Raw genomic sequence first — 19,045 nt, forward strand, 5'->3', positions numbered from 1 at the left:
TTGGACCCTGGATGGTTAGATCATAACACAGTCCCCAGTATATAGCAGGTACTCAATAAATGGTAGCTACTATTAGGGAGAATTCAAGAATGACTCTCAGATTTCCAGCTGTTGTGATTAGGAAGATGAAGGGTCATCAATGGGATGGAAAGTACAGAACAGGAGGAAGAGCATGTGGGGAAGCTGAGTTCCATGTGGCTCCTTGGTGTTTGAGGTGACCTTGACACCTTGGGGACTCATCTAACAGTGGGTTCCATGGACCAGATGCTCAGGAGACAGGACTCCCTGGAGAGAGTGAGCTGACGCCACCTTGACTAGAGTCATATACTGTACGCAGAGCAGTGGGCCCAGGACTAAGCCATGGGGAGCCCCCTTATTGAAGGGGTGCATGGCGTAAAAGGAGCCCAGAAAGGCAACCAAGGAGGAATGTCAGGGAGGAGGAAGAAGTAGTCACAGAGGCTAAGGGAAGGGGTGTTAAGACAGGCTGTGTGATCCGTGTGTCAGATGCACCACGTGAGGAAGTGGAGCGGGAGAACGTAGTCGTGATGATGATAGCTCACACTTATGGTACTCTCACAGTGCCCCAGGCTTTGTCCCAAGCTCTGAGCATCTTCACAACCACTCTGGAAGTCTGTCCTATGAAGAGCCTCATTTCCCAGATGATCCAGGAGAGGGAGTTTACCAAGGGCTGGTAAAAGGCCTGATGGAGGAAGTTGAGGTTGTACCAATGGTGACATCTTTGCACCCACTTTGGGGGGACCATCCCCCCTCCTTTTCAATAAGGCGATCAGTATATTCCAACCCCCCTCCAGTCTCAGTGCTCAAGGCATGATCACATGACCACATCCGAGTCAGTGAGATCCAGGCATAGGACTTTTAGGGGGAGGAGCTCTACTTCTGTGCTGAGTATGCAAGATGAGATGGTGTGAGACCTGGAGCTGCTACAGCCATCTTGCAGGCATGGGGTTAACCCATCTGAGAATAAGGACAACATGGGTTGGGATGTGGAACTGAGCTGAGCCACAGAGAGAGCTGGATGACAATGTGACACTGAGCTCTGCCTCAAGCTGGATCCAAAGCCTTTGCCATTACTGAACTTTACCCCCTGCAAGCCAATAAATTCCTTCTCTGCTTTTCTAGTTTGGGTTGGCTTTTCTGTCATTAACTGAAAACAAACTGTATCAGTTATGTAGAGCCACAACTAGCTGTGTAACAAATCACCCCACAGCTTAGTGGCTAAAGCAGTTCAGCTGAGACTGGATTGATCTTTAGGTTGGACTTGACTGGGAAATTCTCTGGCCTCGACCAGTTGGGATGATGGGGACAACCAGGCCACATGTTGAGGCCACACTGGTAATGATCTGTGTCACTGTTGACGTTTTGTCTCTGGAAGCTTTCAGTAGTCTAGGATAGGTGCTTCAAAGATGGTCTGTGAACTGCTGAGCCTGCGCTCTAGAGCCCACAAGCCACAACTACTGAGCCCGTGTGCCACAACTACTGAAGCCCGTGCACCAAGAGCCTGTGCTCCACAACAAGAGAAGCCACCGCAATGAGAAGCCCGCGTACCACAACAAAGAGTAGCCCCCTCTTGCCGCAACTAGAGAAAGCCTGCGTGCAGCCAAAAATAAATAAATAAATAAATAAATTTATATATATATATATAAAGATGGTCTGTGATACTGATACAGGGTTGGGCTTTTCTCGCCAATACTGCAGCACAGGGTTGCAGGCGATAAGGGGGGTGTATATATGAAGGGCCATTTTTTGTGTAGATTGTTCCTTAATGTGGGTTTGTGTGATGCTCCTTGGGATCATCGTCAGGCAATGGCTCTTTTGGCAGTAGACCTCATGGGTGATGTGGGGTCCTTTTCAGAGCGTCTTCTCAGTGGGTCTGTGAGGTTGGGGGAGGCCTGTCTGTCTATGTGATGGCTGACTGGCTGACAGGCTCATTCTTTTGTGCGTTATCCCTTCCTTTGTCACCAACAGTGTAGGTCAGGTCTGAGCAGGTGGGTGCGTCCCTGTAGCAGCTGCCCGCCCGCTGCTGAGCAGAAGAACCGTTCGGCTGAACCCAGCCTGAATGGTAGAACTGTGAGCAGATAGATTGTTGTTTTATCTACTAAATTTCAGGGTGGTTTGTGTTACAGCAATAAATAAGCAATAGAGTAAGAAAAAAAACTATTAAAAGACTATATGAATTTGAAAGAGTTAGTTTCCTGCAATAACGGAGTCTCTGGAAATTCACTAGAACAGCAGGAGAGGGGCCAAGGATGCTGGCCCGAAGACTGGCCCTGGGCAAGGCCTTTCACTCCTTTGAGCTTTAACCAGAGATTTGTGGATGTTTCATGATTTGGGGCACACGGGTGGGGACTTCCAATGGGCTCCAGGATGATGGGCCTTCGGGATTTGGGGGTTTTATGTGCACACAGCTGAAGCTCCAACTTGCAAAGCGAACTGGGCAGGGCGGTGGTTAATGACTGGTGTTGACTGTAGTCGTCACTTTTGCTCTTGTCTCTTCCATCCTGATGGCGCTTAACTGGTTGCCATGCATTTCCCTTTATTTCATTTTACCCTCTATGTGCAGTAAAGCTTTCTATGGGCCATTTTTACAGAGAGAAGACTGAGTCTGGAAGGGAATACGCGTCCCTCCCAAGGTCATGGAGCCTGTCAGCACCCCACACCCTCCTGGACAGCCAGCGGAGGGGGAGTGCTGTACCTGATGCTCACGGACAGAGCACCATGCCGGTTCCTGGGCTCTGAGGACTCTGCGCCAGCCTCACCTCACCGTCCTGAGGTCGTGCTTACCTGTCTGTGTTCCCCCACTGACTGTGGTCCTTCTGCGAACAGGGACTGTCCTCGCTCTCAGTGTCCGGTGACCCAGCACTGTGCCTGGCTCAGTTAGGAGCCTGGATGATGTCTGAACATTGACGCAGGCATCACTGCCATCCTGTCCTCACCTCTTCTCCCCTTCCTCCTCCCCGAGTGGATGCTGATAGAGGGAGTGCACTTTGGCAGTTAAGAGCTCAGCTTCTGGGTTTAGGCAAACTGACTCTGCCATTCACTGCCTAATTAATATGTCCAAGCCTCACTTTCCACATCTGTAAAATGGGAATGATGGGGGGGGGAACACTCTTAGCCCAGAGTTTGGCACAAAATAGGCATTTAATAAATAATGTCTGTAAATGTTTATGATGGTCGTGATTCACTCTCAGACTTTTTTTCTTTTTCGGCCTCGCCGCCCCGGCAGTGCGAACGCCAAGTCCTAAACACTGGACTGCCAGGGAATTCCCTCAGGTGTGATTTAAGGGCTGTAAGCTTATCTTAAGTGGCAAGTGGGTCACCACCGCTCTCTTCCAGATAGATGCGACATCTACATCTCTTCCACTCTCGCTCAATCCTGCACCTGTGGACGCCTTCCTGGGCTTTGGGGGTGTGGCCGGGAGTCCAGGCATCAGATTTACGTGTGTACAGCGCCTGGCAATTTGCAGGGGCTCAGGAGGCATTAGCCCCTGCTCCAGCCACCAACACTGCTGTCACTCCTCTTCCTATCCCTAGGTTCAGTCTCCCCACAGACAGTTGCTTCACAGCCACCCCATGAGGTACCAAGGCAGAGTTCAAAGTGTGTCCGCTCCCACCAGCTCTGACACTGTCCTTAGAATATACCCAGAGGCTCCCCTCCCCAGGACAATGCCGGGATCCAGAAGGCCTAGAGGAAGCTGTCGGGGAAGTCCCCACATTCCACAGCCCAGACACCATCACAGCACAAGTCCAGATTAGCTCCACAGGGGAGATGACCCATCCTGGAGGCTGCCGCCCTTACCTGCCCCGGAGGGCTGGTGACAGGACTAGTCCTGGGAATTCAGATCTGGCCCTGGTCTGCCACCAAGTGGCTGTGTGGCCTTAGGACCCCTGACAGGCGTAGGGAGGAAGACCGCTGAGAGCACAATTGTGGGAGAATCGCTCCACTCTCACTAGAGGCACAGAAGTCTTCATCTAGATCCCCAAAGGGGTCCCCACCCACCTCAGGAGGGTGGGTATAGCCAGACCAGGTCCTTCTGTGAAGGACTGTTAGCGCCTCCCTTTCCAGGCCCGTTTCCACCAGTGAGAGGGACAGATGCTCCCTTGGTCTGGGCAAGGGAAGGGGGTAACTGCATGTCTAAATGAAGATGCTCAGAACGGCCCCTCCCTCACCGCTGTCCAGTCCTCAGGAAGGCTCACACCCCACCAACCCAGCAAGACCAGAGCTACCCACTCGCACCCCTCCCTGCCCCAGAGCACCCCCAAACTGGCCACTCAAGCACACACTGCAGACTTTGTAGCTGTTTTTATTATTAATATTATCTTCTCCTTTAAGCATCCCTTTAAGGGTGAAATGAAATCCAACCATTTACAGAGAAAATGATTTCAGAATGTACATATTGATTTTCCCTTACAAAAAAAATAATACTATTATTATTATTGGTGTCCTTAAATTACACATTTCCCAGGACCCTGCCCGCTGCTTGGGCAAGTCCTGTCTCCCCACCCTGTCACCTTTGTCCCCAAAGCTCTTCCACGCCTGCCCATGGGAACCAACATGATCCGAGGTGTGCGGGGCCTCCTTGAGTCTGGAGGCCATAGGGCGGGTGGTTCCCAGAGAAAGCAAGCTGGCTACGGCGCCAGGGCCAGCAGTGCACTGGCGCTCACATTCACAGTTTGGTTTCCCTTCATACTGGGGGAGTGGCCCAGGGCTCCCCTGCCCCCGAAATTCCCAGTGTCTGACGTGCCTATAAGTGAAACTCTTCAACCCCATGCCTTGGCCCCCACAGCCCGCAGGAAGCCGTGCGCTCCGCTCCGTGGCCAGGCCTCCACTTGGCGGTGACCGTGAATGCACCCGGCCCTCCTGGGTCTGAGAGGGAAGGTGGGGCCTGGCAGGTCTGAGCTCCTCCCCTCTGCCTTCCCCTGCCCCTGAGCTGGTGAACTGGAGGCCAGGGACCCCTGACAGCCTGGACAGGGGCATCCCTTCAGCAGCAGAGGGTGCCAGGGGCATAGGGTGAGGAAGCTGTCAAGGAGGGGGGCCCTGGGCTGGGGCTCAGGCACGAGTCAGAAGCCCCCAGAGACTGTCCGCCCGCCGGGGAGCAGAGGTGGCTGGAGGTGAAGCCAGGTCACCCTGGCCTGGGTGACCCAGAGCCACAGGGACACCCTGACTTCTTGAGCCCCTTAGCTGCAAGAGGGGCCAGAGAGAAGGGGGCTGCTCTACCTCCAAGGGAAGGGTTCCCTCGGGACACCCCCTCAATGGGAGGGACAGTGGGGGCAACAGAGACCCCCATACCTGCTTCACACCCGCCCGCCCGAGGCTGCTCTGCGGCCAGCTCCCCGAGCCGCACCCACGCCGGGCGCCTCCCCAGGCAGAGCTATGGCAAAGGAGACGCCCTCCTCTCCCGACCCATCAGGAAACCCCCAATAAGACACCCCAAGAAAGTCCCGGCTGGAGGCTGGAGGGGCTGGGATGGAGGGAAGGGGCCGGGGGGTCGTGGTGGGCTCTCAGCCCTACAGCACTCTGGTCGGGAGGATTCTCATTCCTTGGACTGAAAGACAGACAGACAGACAGACGGACCCAACATCCCCTTTAGCCTGGCTTTCCGGGCTCCCCAGCTTGCTTTCTGCCTCAGTCATTTTGGGAAGTTGCAGGAGGTGTGGCCCCAGGTTCCAGGTCTCGGGAAGGGTGGCCTGGGCCCTGCTTCCACATCCACACACAAGCATATATGTACAGGGACGCACCAACGCAGTCACGTACAAGTATACAGCAAGCATGCACCCATGCCCATAAATACACACACACACACACACACACACACACACACACACACACACACACGCACACACGCACAAACACGTACAGTTCCACAGGCAGGCTCTGCGATCCAGCATCACTGGGTAAACATCTGAGGGGACCTCGGGGAGGGGGCGTCTCTCCCGGCCCACAGCGGCAGGCTCTCACTGCACCCCAGCCCTGGGCTGGCAGTGAGGGGGGCAGGGGCAGGTTTCAGGAGCTCTGAACATGCGAGCAGGATCTACAACTACAACAGTCATTTCTCCCCTCCTCCCCTCCTCCCCTTGTGCCAGAGATGCTCCTGTACCCATATCCATCCTCTCCTCCTCCTTCCTTTAATAAATGAGCAGGGCAGCCCAGCTGAAAACTACTTTTCCCGCTTCTCTTGCAGCTACCTGTGGCCATGTGACTAAGTCCTGGCCAGTGAGATGCCATTGGAAGTGACTGTGCCATCTCTGGCTCATGCTCTTAACAGGAAGGGTGTGCGCTTCCATGCCTTTTTCTGGTTCCCTCAGACACGGATGCACACGTGATGGTGGGAGCTCGAGCAACCACTCTACCCAGAATTGGAAAGTGTGATGAAGGAAAGCAGAGCTGCCCTACCAGATCCAGACAACCTCCCTCTGGAGAGTTAAGTTAGAAACAAGCTTCCGTCTGCTTAAACCACTGTATTTGGGGGTCTCTTAATTACAGCAGCTTAGAATCTACTCTAACAATACATCCCCCTCCCCCACGAGGCAACTAAGGAATGAGATAACATACAACTGGCCTTAATGTCCCTCTTGGGCCCAGGGCAACCTCATGGCCCCTTCCTGGCCCCTAGCCAGCCCCAAGGAGGGGCACATGGGTGACTCCACCTGAGATGGTGGAGAGCTGGGGCTGTGGGTTCCAGTGGGAAGGGGTGATGGGGGAGGAGGAGGCTCCTCCTCCAGGGCTGACTTACTAGGCTGGCTGACAGTCCCATCCCACCCTGAGAACTGGACTCCTGGTCTTGCAAGGACTGGGTGGGCAGCCCACAAGACAGCGATATCAAAAGTAAGAAGGAATGTCAAGGCCAGGTTTGGAACCAAAAGGAAGACTTCCCAGGCTTCCCCAGGCCCCACACCTGTGTCAGGTCCGGAGGGGCTGGGGGCACAGGGCCATCCGTGCAGTGTGTCCTGTGGGGCAGCGGGGTGGAGGTCCCTGCTCCCTCTGGCCCAGCACTCCTGAGGACACTACAAAGCATCCACCCGGGCTTCCTTCCAGCTGCCACTTCTCATCCCCTCCGACCTTGGTGTCCCTTCTTCCTCCTGGGCCCAAATGCATCTATTTACAGAGCCCTGGGATCTCCCGGCATCCCCCTTTCCCACTGCAGGTCCAAAGCCCCAGGAGGCCGAATGGTGGGCTTCTCCCCGGAGGGGACCGTAGCTCCCACTTGGCTGCCCTAGGGAGTTCCTGCAGGCTCCCTTCCCCACCCTCCCCCGCTCCCCAGTAACCACCGTGCACTCTCCGTTGGCACCTCCTGGCTGCAGCACTCTTGGAGGGGTGAAAGGGCCTGCTCTCCTCTCCTGATGAGGAAGGATGTTTTCTGAGCTCACGGGCCTGACCCTGGATTCACAAGGGCTTGAGTAGGAAAGACTCCCCCACCTATCCACTCCTGGTTCTCTTAAGAGCCACCCAGACGGCGGAAGGAGACAGGAAGGTAACAGGGCGGCAGCCGCCCACCCCCCTACCCTGGCCACCGGCCCTATAAGATCATGCAGCCTTAGCCTTCAACCACATCCAATTTGCTCCTGGCGGGCGGCCTTCCCTCCGGACGCTTGCTCCACCGCCCACCGTCTGCTGTGCTCTTGGGCTCCTGATAGGGGTTGTCCAGCAGGTAGCGGAACTGGTGGTAGTTCTTGAGCAGGTACTTAGGGGCATACATGTGTTCGCTGGGGTCGGCCGGCGGGTACTCCTGCTGCGTGCCGTCGAACCAGCCCCCTGTGCGGATCAAGCTCCGGATGTAATTGAGGTCCCGCTTGTCCTCGTAGTCACCCCAGCGGGGGAAGTCGCCGTTCTGGGCGGACACCAGCTTGAAGTAGATGCCCTCAGGCGTGAAGCACCAGGAACAGTGCCAGCCGGCGAAGTGCAGGGGGCTGCCCAGCGACCACTGCACCAGGATGTGGCCCGTGCGGTTCTCGTACTGGCGGAAGTTGGGCATGGTGTAGTACTGGCGGCGGCGCAGGCGGATGCCGTCCAGCCCGTACACCGTCTGCAGCATGTCCACCGTGCAGCCCGACACCACCTCTAGGGTGCCCGGCTGCTTCCAGAAGAAGCCGTACAGTGACTTGCGCATATGGAAGGCGAAGGGCTCCGTCCAGCCGTCGTAGAGCTTGAGGAAGAGCACGCCGTCGCGAGCAGGGATCTCGTCGGCGTCGTCGATGATGAAGACGTCATCGGGCCGCAGGTTGCGCAGCCGCGACACGCCATCCTGCGTCAGGAAGGTGCGCAGGTAGTCGTCGGCGATCCAGCCGTCCTGCCGCCCGCCCAGCGGGAAGTGGTCCAGGAAGACGTAGAGCACCTTGTGCCGGATGTACTCGAAGGTGCCGTTGGTCAGCATCTCGCGGAACTTGAGCGGCCGCGGCTCCCCGTAGGCCGTGAAGTTGGACTCGCACACCACGAAGGCGTCCACCACGTCGCCCAGCTCATGGAAGCGCACGTCCAGCAGGTCGAACTCATGGTTGATGTTGATGGCGTTGATGACCCTCCGTGGCACCTCCCGGGGCACCAGGCGCTCCTTGGTGGGCAGGTTGGAGTACTGCACCACGGTGGGCACGCCGCAGCTCGGCCCGTGCCAGCCAGGGAGGCACACGCACTCCACCCACTTGCGCCGCGCGCCGCGCCCCCCCGGCCGTTCCCGGGCGCTCAGCAGCTGCCGGCCCGGGCCCCGCGCCGACGCGCCTTCGCCCGCCTCTGCCTTCTCCTCTGGCCGCCCTGATGGCGGCTTCTCCAGCGTCTTGGTACCTGGCTTGAAGCAGACGCCCCCGGCTTTGGTGCGGAGGAAGTACTCGGTGGTGTCCTCGGGCAGCACGAAGTCCATCCGGTGGATTTCCTCCGTGGCCTTGCTTGGCGACAGCGGCTGGAGCAGGGGCGAGTGGGAATAGAGCGGGGTACGCAGCAGGTCGGGGCTGCCCGGCTCGGGGCTGGCCTGGGGCGTGACCGGGGCATTGTTCCAGAAGAAGCTGGACACCAGGTTAGGGCTGAGGGAGGCCAGTTCTCGGGGGAAGGTGACATAGGACAGGGTCTTAAAGAAGTGCAGGAAGGAGATGAGGCACAGGCCGGCCATACAGAACATGAGAAAGAGCTTGTAGCGTCTCATCTTCATCCTGCGGGAAACAGGGAGACAGCAGATGGGTCAGGGGTCTGCAGACCCGGGCAAGGGGAGCCTGAGGCTCTTCTCCTAAGGGAGGGAACGGGGAGGGGCTTTGTTGCCATCGTGTTTGTGCATGTCCTGACCAGCGCCTGGTGACCCTGCAGGAAGTCACCTCCAGGCGACTCCCCTAGAAGTCAAGCCTGTGAGTCCAACTCACTGCACCAAGGACCCCTGGAAGCCCCAGCATCAAGGAAACCCCACCAGGCTCAGGACCCCTCCACTCCCACAACCTCTCCCCTCCAAGCCCACCAGGTCACCACACATACCCCTGGCAACCTGCCCGCCCCACCCTGACTGTACCAGCTGCATTGCTAGGCTTTGCCTCAGGAACAAGATGCATCCTGGGAAAAGCGCAACCCTGCAGTGCAGAACCTGCCCCAGGGGGCTTCCAGGCCCCAAGGGAGGGGGAGAGTGGGTCGCAGGCTGCGGAGGTGGGGTCCCTTCCCTGCACCACCCACAGTGCTTTCTCGTTCTATCTGTCCATCTCTCTGTCTCTTTATCTATCTTTTCTGTGGCTATATTTACAAACCTTTTGCACTGAAAAAATTCCCAGGTCTCAAGGGAACACTTCTAATTCTAACATATTTAAAGAACCAAATTAAGTAAAAGTTCCCCTTCATTACCCCTTGCCAGGCAGCAGATTGATATCCAGCCATAAACAGTTCATGTGTTTGAGGTGTATCACCAGTCTTACATGCAATTTTTCTGTTCTCAGTTTTTTATAATTATTATCATACTTGGTCGGGATGACCTACAGAGTCACGGGAGGGGCTGGGACAGAAACCGGCCTTCGGCACCTGGTGTTTTCATGTCCCCTTCCATAGATCCCTGTGTAGGGGACGCTGTCCCTTCCCTTAAAATGTTCCTTTCTGTGGCTTCCCCTTAACGTCTCTGGTTCTTCCTCTGGGTCATTTGGGTGCCTTCCTGCCATACCCTCCCCTCCATATCCTAACCTAAGCAAGGCTCCTCACCATTCTGAACCTCAGTTTCTACATCTGTGAAATGGGCACAGAGTTCCTGCTGTGCAGCAGGTGCTCAATAAACTTTCGCTTCTTTCAAAGCTCGAGGCTGGAAGACTCCAACATAAATTTTCTCTAAGCTACATGGTCATAAGGCACAAAATCATGAAATGTTGGACCCAGGACAAAACTTTAAGGACCACCTCCACCAACCCTTTCATTCTGTGGAGGAGGCCCGCCTTCCCCGGCCTCACCTTGGTGAGGAGTCCTGAGTACGCTAGTGAGAAGCAGTCGAGTCGCCGATCCCGCTGGCCAGGGCGGTACTTGTGCTCTCAGGACCCAGATGTCCCCCCTCCTCCAGTTTAAATGCTGACGCCCTGGAGCCTGCCATCGGGGGGCCAGCACAGCTGACTATAGGAGGCAGGACAGTCAGGGGTGAGGGCCTGACCTCTGCTAAATGTCAGCTGCCCCAGGGGCAGAGGGGGGACAGGTCTCCACTGGGAGGCAGGAGGGAGGGCTGCTCCTTGGCAACGTTTTGAAGTGTGTCTTCCAGGTTCCTCTCCCCACCATGGGTTCCAGCCCTGCTCTGGCAAAGCGAGACCAGGCAGGCCAGGCCAGCAGGGCGAGTGGAGGGGCAAAGGGCTGAGGCCCAACAGAGGCAGGCGGATAGGAGGTCTTGCTGGGGTAGGGACTAGGTACAAGGCGACACTGCAGAAGCCTCCAGAGTGACCCACCCGAGGGCTTGTAGGACCTGGCAAGGCAGCCCTGATTCTTCTGGCGGATTATTTGTCCCCACTTGGGGCGTGTCTCTGTGGGGCACCCCAATCCCAGCCCTTGCTGGACTGAACTGGCCGTGAGCTGTGAAGGGCAAGGCCGGGGCTGCCGCTCAGACTAAATTCCCTGGCGGCAGTGAACAAAGGCCTTAGGAAGGTCAGTGAAACTCAGGGAGGCAAGTGAACTCCCTGCTTAGAGCAAAGGGGCCCCTACAGCCCTGCTGAGGTCACACTGACCCAGCTGCCCCTTGGCTCCCTGGTCAGGTTGGCTTTCAGGATCTAGTTACACCTGGCCAGCTGTGCGCTTCAGAGGACAGACTCACCAGTGCTTGGGATCCCCCTCTTAATCACTGGGGTCTTCAGGGTGAGGCCGTTTGATAAGGCCCCAGCCTGGCTTGCTGCCAAGAATCATGGAACCGAGTGTGTCTCCCTCATCGCTCGGGCCGCTAGGAGGCTCACAGACACACAGTGGTTGGCCCAGAGCAAGTCAGTGCGTCACAGGCCAAGTTTTCCAGGACACTTTCACACACAGCTGCCTGTGTTTTTTAAACTTCTTCTTCTTGGCCCGATCCCTTTTTATCTTATCTTCAAGTATTTTGATAAGTGCTTCAGATACATTTTTTAGACTGAATGGCATATTAATAGGAAAACAAATAAATAAATCAGCATTGGCACCCGGGGTCTCATGTAAGTCTCACCACCCCTGGGAGACTGGGGACTGTGAACGCCCCATTTTTACAGGTGAAATTGAGACTCAGAAAGATGATGAGACTTTCCCCAAAGAACCTTAAGAAGGTGACTGAACAGGACCTGAACATAAGTTCTGTTCCCGAGCCAGCCTCTCCCTCCTGACAGCTGAGACCATAGCCCTCCCTGGAGCAGCTGGCCTGGCTGTGGGCTAAAGCCATGGGACCAAATTTGGCCCCAGCTCCAGCATTTCTACCTCTGTTATAAAGCTTCATCCAGAACCATCAGGTGTAACGATAAAGCGGATGATTGCTGACCCTTACAGGCCAGCTACTGTCCTGAGCACATTACACGCATGTCCTCGCTGGATTCCCCCAACACGCAGCAGGTACCCTTGTCCTCTCCATCATACGGACGAGGAGACCGAGGCCAGAGAGATGGCATAGCTTGTTCAGGGACACACAATTAGTAAGGGTCAGACTCGATTCTGTGGGGTCAATAATGGGATTTCATCCAGTGGTAAAGCTGTCCTGGGTCCCTTCCATCTGCCAAGATCAACCCCAGTGGGGTGATAAGGGTCCCACGGAGAGTCCCCCAGTGACCAGGGAACACAACCCAGTGGATGGAACAGACACAATTGCATTTGACCCACACGACCCCCCGCGGGGTGTCACCCAACCTGTCTCCTCCATTCACTCAGCGACTACTTACTGAGAGCCCACTGGGTGCCAGGCGCTGTGCTGGCCCTGGGAGCACAGGGGACGCGGGTGACAAGAACCCCCGCCTGTGCAGGGCAAGGGACCGCTGCAAATCATATGGTATGTTACAAAGAGTCGTGCTCTGGAGAAAACTGAAACAGGGTAAAGGACAGGAGGGGGCAGGTTCAGTGGTCATCAGGTGGCCAGGGAGGGCCTCACGGAGAAGAGCGAGGCCAGAGGACGAGGGTGCAGGGGCAGCGGGCTCCGGGCAACAGAACAGCCAGCGCCCAGGAGAGCGTCTGCTGCCCATGAGCGAGGAAACACACGGAGGGCAGAGCGGAGGGAGGTGGACAGGCCGGATCACACGGGGCCCGGGGCCGTGGCCGGAAGTGCGGCTTTCACGGGAGGATTCTGAGCGGAGCCTCCAGCCTGAACAGCCTCACTCGGGCTGCTTGGCCGACGGCAGACTGTTGCCTTGAGGGCAGAGCAGGGAGAGTGGCGAGGAGGACACTGCATTGTCTGGGCAAGAGGCGGGGCTGCAGGAAGCGGTTAGATTCTGCTGGATTGCCGATGACCTGGATGTGAAGTGTGAGCGAGGAGTCGCATTCGGTGGATCCAGGACCTGCAGGATGGACCAGCTTTTGACTGGGGCGGAGGCCACCCCATGGCGGAGGCCACCATGAAGATGGGCAATGGCAGAGCTGGGGCTGGAGGCAGCTCTCTCTGCAGGGCCCTCTCTCTAAGTGCTGCCCTGCCCACTTCAAATGAGACACCAAATCGGAGAGACCAATGCACAGCCCCACCCCTGCCCCTTTCCCAGCGCTCGCCATGCTCAGCCCATCTCCGCGGATGTCTGTCTCCCCAGGTGGACACGAGCCCCGGAGGCCGCGGTCTCCAGAGTCGCCTCCACGCGCTCAGCCACGTGCGCGCGCACAGACTCTAGAATCAGACTGCCCAGCTCCAGTCCCGGCCCTGCCATTTCCTGTCTGTGTGGCCTGGAGCAGGTGAATAACATTCTTCCTTTGGCTCATCTAGAAAATGGGGGTCGAATAATAACCCATGTAGGGTACCTAGCACATGGTAAGAGCCCAGTAAGCTTCAGCTCTTCTTACCATTAGTGTTATTCTCCCGCCTGGAAGAAAAGTAGAGAGGGACTTCGGGCGGGGGGGCGCAGCTCGTGCAAAGGCTCGGAGCCGAGCCCCTGGCAGGGCCTGGGCCCTGGCGGGTGCTGCCTTGTTTAAGAGCAGCAAGGAGCAGAGTGGGAGCCCAAGTGAAGCCCGGACAGAACCTGAGCCTGACGGGCGGTGGGCTGGGAAACGAGTGACCTGCGTCCTGGGGCTCCAAGGAAAGGAGGGAAGAACTGTGAGGCTCTCTGGGAGCCTCCCTAGAAGAGCCCACACACACATACACACGCTCCGTGAGTTGCTCCCAGCCCCAGGGGCCTGGGTTTCCGGCGTGAAGGGGATGGGGGATGGGCCAGGTGCTTCCTGGTAGCTAGATAATCATGGATGCAGGAGGCTGACCCAGACCCAGGATAGTGGCAGGACCAGCCCACCCTGGGCCTCCTCTTTCTGTACTGACTTGCAGCCATGCCCATGCCCAGAAGGTTCTAGCTGGGCAGATTTTCTTCCTTCCCTCCCGCTGCCCACTTCTCCCTTCTCCTTGTGGCCTCTTTCCTTGGGCTTTGCTTGATACGATTATGAGGTGAGACGGAGCAGATGAGCCTCACCCCACGACCCAGTCACTACCTTGGGGTCTGGGCTCAGGCTGAGTCCGGTGGGGGCTCCTGGCCAGAGAGAAGACAGGTGCTCCCTGGAGGCCACAGGCTGTGACTTTGGGGCTAGCCAGGTGGGCAGCAGCCTCCCGGGTACAGACGCACCCTGACAGCTGTCACCGGGGGACAGGAATCTCCTGTGGAGCTCTCCGTGGTCCTGAGCTCACATGCGCTGACCAGGGTCCTAGCTCGGCCCTGGGATGCCTTTGGCCAGCGTCACCCTGGCCCCTGCCAGCCTCCCCTGTGGTTCAGCAGCTTCTGTCCTAATGGCCACTTCCCCTGTCTGCCACCCTCTGGCCCCCTTCCCCACCTGCCTTACAGCACCCTGGTGACAGCTGTGATCCCTGGGTCCTCAGCTCTGGGAGATCCGCAGGGCACTCAACTCCTCCAACTGGGAGAACGGGCCAGCAGGGAACAGGTCCGACACCTAGTAGGTGCTCAGGGTGCTCCTGGAATATCCATGGGGTATTTCTGGAGGTCGCACAGCCCACCCTCAGCCTCCACTCCTGGCAGGAATTGGCCCATCTACAACCCCCAACCTAAAAGTACCTCCGGACGGACCCTCACCACCACCCATCTGCTTCAAAGGGCATCGTGACTCTGAGCTGAAGGCTGGCTTCCACCCAATCCCAGTTCTGCCCCACGTTACCAAAGGGCTCTGCCAGCTCCGTGTGCCAGGCCTTGCTCCTGGCCAGCTCTGTTAAAGGACTGGGCCAACGGGGGGGCTGCTTACTACTGACGGGCCCCCAGCACCCTGCAGGGCATTCTCAGTGACTCATCTGGCTTTCAGAACCGAGGCCAGAACTGGGAAATCTGGAGCCCCACAGAGGGTCCAGACTCCTCGCCCAAGGTCTGAAGGACCCTGGAAAAAGAATATTGCCCAAACCTTCACCCTAGGCCAGTGCCCTGCCAAGTGCCCATCTGGCCTCTGCTTGTCCAATCCTTAGTACCGCCCATCCCAGGCCATTTGAGCTGCTAGAAATCGTTCTTCCTATTGGCCTAAATCAGCCTCCCTGGAACTTCCGCTACCACTTCTGGGTTCTTCCTTGGAGCTAAGCAGAAGCAATCAGTGTCTCAGGGATCAGAAGACGGCAACCACCACCCGACTCTGAAACGAAATAAAGGTCTTTCCAACGTGAGGTCCCATAATCCCACACGGAGAAGACACGCAGAGGAGGTGGCTATAGAATATGATAGATTCCAGGGTTCTGGCAAGATGGGAGAAACAGCTGACGCTGTGTTTATTCCTTCGTCTCTCCTTGTTTTATTCATTCCCTTGGTTCATATCCATCAGGCAGGCTCCACAAAAAACAAGCCTACACCAGCACATCATCCAGGCTGCTGGCGGACATTTACCAAGAACCTGCCGTGAGCCAGGCACTGCCGACGCAAGGGCTGGAGAGAAATCAGGGGCACATTCATGCGGCCAACACTGAAGGAAGGTATATGTGTGTCTCCGTTTTGCAGATGAGGAAATGGAGGCTTCAAGAAGCTAAGCTGGGGCTTCCCTGGTGGTGCAGTTTTTGAGAATCCGCCTGCCAATGCAGGGGACATGGGTTTGAGTCCTGGTCCGGGAAGATCCCACACGCCGTGGAGCAACTAAGCCCATGTGCCACAACTACAGAGCCTGCGCTCTAGAGCCCGCGAGCCACGACTACTGAAGCCTGTGCACCTAGAGCCCGTGCTCCGCAGCAAGAGAAGCCACCGGAATGAGAAGCCCACGCGCCGCAACGAAGAGTAGCCCCCGCTCGCCGCAACTAGAGAAAAGCCCACACGCAGCAACGGAGACCCAACACAGCCATAAATAAATAAATAAATAAAAGGCTAAGCTACTTGCTCAGCCAGCCAGGGCTTGTGGGAATGAAGCAGATGGAAACTGAGACTCCCCGAGCATCCTGCACCTGCCAACAGGTAGACCTGGAGCCCAGTGGGGCTGCAGATTTGGGAGTCTTGTCCCAGGCTAAGCATGGATGTCTTGGCCAAGGGAGGGTCTGGTGTATCATGACCCTCAGTCCCCAGGAATTCTGCTCCCCTGGCACTCCCCAGAGAGAGGGAATCGGCTCAAGGGGCCAGCCCTAGCCAAGAACTCCCTCTGCCCAGGTGACCAGAATGTGCTGGAAAACCTGTTTACCACGGGCTGGGGGTGGGGCAGCTGCTGCTCTTCCCATCCACAGATGAGGACACCAAAGCCGAGAGGGGCGAGGCAGAGCCATACTGGGAGCCAGTTCTTGGACTAGCCGGACGGGGCACCCAGGCCACTTCCCTGGGCACAAGGGTCTGGGCCCCACTCTCTCTGCTGGCTCGGCTCCAGGGTGGGCGCCTGGCTGAAGGCTCAGTCCCATGCCCATGCTGAAGCCCACCCCCTCCCTGCTACTCCACAGCAAGCTTCTGTGCACCCTGGCCCTCTCTCTCCTTCCTCCAAACCCCTCCCCACTCCGCCTGACCCCAGCCCCTTCAGGTGCCTGAGGACTTTCCCACAGAGTGGCTAGCACGTGCCTGGGAAAGTTAGTCTCCAAGGCTGGGACCCGCCCTCGACTCCCTGGGGCTTCCTCCCCTCTTCCCACCGGTCACTGGCCCACCCAGGACATCAGCCTCTGGTCCCCAAAAGCCCATGGGTGGTGAAGATATAGAACATTTCCACCATCCCAGAATGTCCTATTGGACAGCACTGGAGGCTAAACAGATGAGTCATCCTCAGGCACCAGCCGGTGGGGCGTTTGTGTTCAGAAGCCTGCAGTGGCTCCCACCGTCCAGAACCGAAGTTCACAGCTGTTGTGACCCCTGTCTTGAACGCTGCCTCCGCCTTGCCTTATTCACGTTAACTCGATGGTCACCACCTAGCACGTGCTTAAACCTGTGCCCGCTGTCAGCTGGGGGTTTTACTTATACTTGACCCTCACAACCATCTCGGGAGGTAGGAATCATTGTCCCCATTTTACAGATGAGGAAACTGAGGCTCAGAGGGTAAATCAACTTATAGAGCATTCCTCTGCTCATCTGTGCAACCCCAGTGCTCTCCAGGGTCTGAGACCCACACAGCCTCCACTTTTAAAGGGGGCAGGGGGAGGTGACCCTGGCCTGAGCCCCAGGCCACTGAAGGCTCCGAGTGGAGCGACCCCAACAGCCTGTGCCTCAGGGCGATCAATCTGTTTGCTTCCAGAGCTGTCCAACAGCACAGTCTGCAGTGGTGGAAACGTCTAGGCCTGGGCTGTCCATGCACCATCCACTAGCCACGTGTGGCTACTGAGCCCTTGAAATTGACAGGGGAGACTGAGGAACTAATTAAAAATTTAATTTAATTTTCAGTTTTAATAGCCACGTGTGCTAGTGGCTACTCCATTGGACCGCCCAGCATTAGACAGACTGTGGAGGAGCTGAGGCAGGGAGGACACACAGCAGGACAGCCGTGGTGCTGAAGCGAGGGGGCAGTGGTGAGCTGCTGATGAGGTACCTGCTAAATACTAGGTGACTGAGGGAGGGAGCGGGAGGGATGCGGCCCCGGGGGCACTGGGGCCAGACATCCTGGGACCGAGCCTGGGGGCTGGAGGCGGGACCTGGGGAAAGTCTGGGAAGGAAGAAGAGTAGCAGAGCCGTGGAGGACAGGCAGGTGCCGGTGGTCAGTGCGAGGCCGGGACACACACTGCCCCAAGCCTGGGGGCGGGGCCTAGGCCTGGATCTGCACAGAGGCCACCTGAGGCAGTGTCCAGACCCTGCAGCCAGACGGCAGGGCCTCGCCATTTCCCTGGGCCTCGGCTTCCTCATCAGTGTAATGGGGCTATAATGGCGTCCACGTCACAGGGCTGTGGTGAGCGGTCCGCGTATCTAAAGTGCCTGGAACAGGAAGTGTGCGTGAAACAACAGCTGGTGAGGGGCACACGGTGAACGTTTGTCACAGGAGGAGGGAGACCAAGGCCTCTGAGGTGGAAGCAGGGACTCCTGGGTGGCCTTGGGGACAAGGAGAGGGGCTAGACGCAGAGACATACAAACACCCCACAGAAAGGGCTCTGTGGGCGCTGAGAACAGGTGTTCCCAAATCCGGCACCCCTCCAAGGTGCCCCAGCCCCAGCCCTAACCCTAACCCCCCTCCATGTGACCGGGCACCACTGGACTGCCTCCTCCAGCCCCTGCTTCTGCCCTGTCACGGCAAACCCCAGCAGCAACTGGGCTGGTCCCCTGCCTCGCCAGCCTCTGCTCCCACATTGTGAATTCTCCAAGCCAGGTGGGGCCCGCGCTCCCCACGCCCGGCCCGGGGCCCAGACAGACAGACGTTCAGTGAGTGTCCGGGACAAGCCAGAGCAAGGAGCACTACGGCGGAACTTCAGGCATGGGGATCTGGGGGCGCCGGGCCAGGCTGGAGGGAAGCCACCCTGGGGCTGTGAGAGGGCCTTGCGGGCATATGAGGACCGAGGTCGGGCCGCCGGTGCTTCTGCCTTGTCCTGGGGTGGGTGGAGAGAGCAGACTGGCCCCGGGCGTGGAGCTGGGGGTGCAGCAGGAGCAAGATGGGGGGATGAGGTCCTCACAGAGCTCAGTCCAGTGGGGGACAGAGGACAAATGAGAGAACCGGCCAACAGGGTGCCAGGCATCAGGGAGGAGAGGACACTTCAGCCGAGACCCAAGGTCAAGAGAGAGCCACCGCGCAGAGTGGGGACAGCGGCCCAGGCATTGGGCCTGTGTGTCGGGAACCCCAGTGCAGCGGCAGCAAAGCAGGGGCCCCAAGTCTTGTGAGGGGGTGTAGGGCCTCGAGGAGTGGCAAGGACACTCCCCACACTTCAGGGGCTCCTTAGGCAGAAGCCCGGGCACCCCATCTTGGTCAGCAAGACCAAGGCTGCTGCGAAAGATTTTCAATCTAAAATAGAACCAGAGGATGTAAAAGGGAGTCTCACGCATGTGCCCTCAGGGAGACAAAACTTAAAGACCAGGAGACTTGATTTCCCGTAAATGTCGGATTTCC

At 57.5% G+C, this 19,045-nt stretch overlaps 1 protein-coding gene and 1 long non-coding RNA gene across 3 annotated transcripts in view; one reads left to right on the plus strand and one right to left on the minus strand.

Annotated features, from left to right (window-relative positions):
• LOC132529579 (uncharacterized) overlaps positions 1-3,180 on the plus strand; it is a 33,384-nt gene extending 30,204 nt beyond the window's left edge. Inside the window, exon 2 of the long non-coding RNA XR_009543503.1 lies at positions 2,610-3,180. This is a non-coding gene — a long non-coding RNA (uncharacterized LOC132529579). The remainder of the gene's footprint in view (positions 1-2,609) is intronic.
• A 1,141-nt stretch (positions 3,181-4,321) lies between these two features.
• Positions 4,322-19,045, minus strand: part of MGAT3 (beta-1,4-mannosyl-glycoprotein 4-beta-N-acetylglucosaminyltransferase) — a 30,807-nt gene continuing 16,083 nt past the window's right edge. The window contains exons 1-2 of one of the 2 annotated variants that reach the window (XM_060165446.1): positions 10,417-10,788; positions 4,322-9,156 (exon numbers count right to left, since the gene is read on the minus strand). In XM_060165446.1, coding sequence (XP_060021429.1) covers positions 7,554-9,155 — 1,602 coding nt within the window. In that variant the 5' untranslated portion in view covers position 9,156; positions 10,417-10,788 and the 3' untranslated portion in view covers positions 4,322-7,553. Of the gene's footprint in view, positions 9,157-10,416; positions 10,789-19,045 lie in introns of those variants that run through there. The other variant, XM_060165444.1, reaches the window with a different exon arrangement.

Source organism: Lagenorhynchus albirostris, chromosome 11, assembly GCF_949774975.1.
Source record: "Lagenorhynchus albirostris chromosome 11, mLagAlb1.1, whole genome shotgun sequence".
NCBI classification, from domain to species: Eukaryota; Metazoa; Chordata; class Mammalia; order Artiodactyla; family Delphinidae; genus Lagenorhynchus; species Lagenorhynchus albirostris.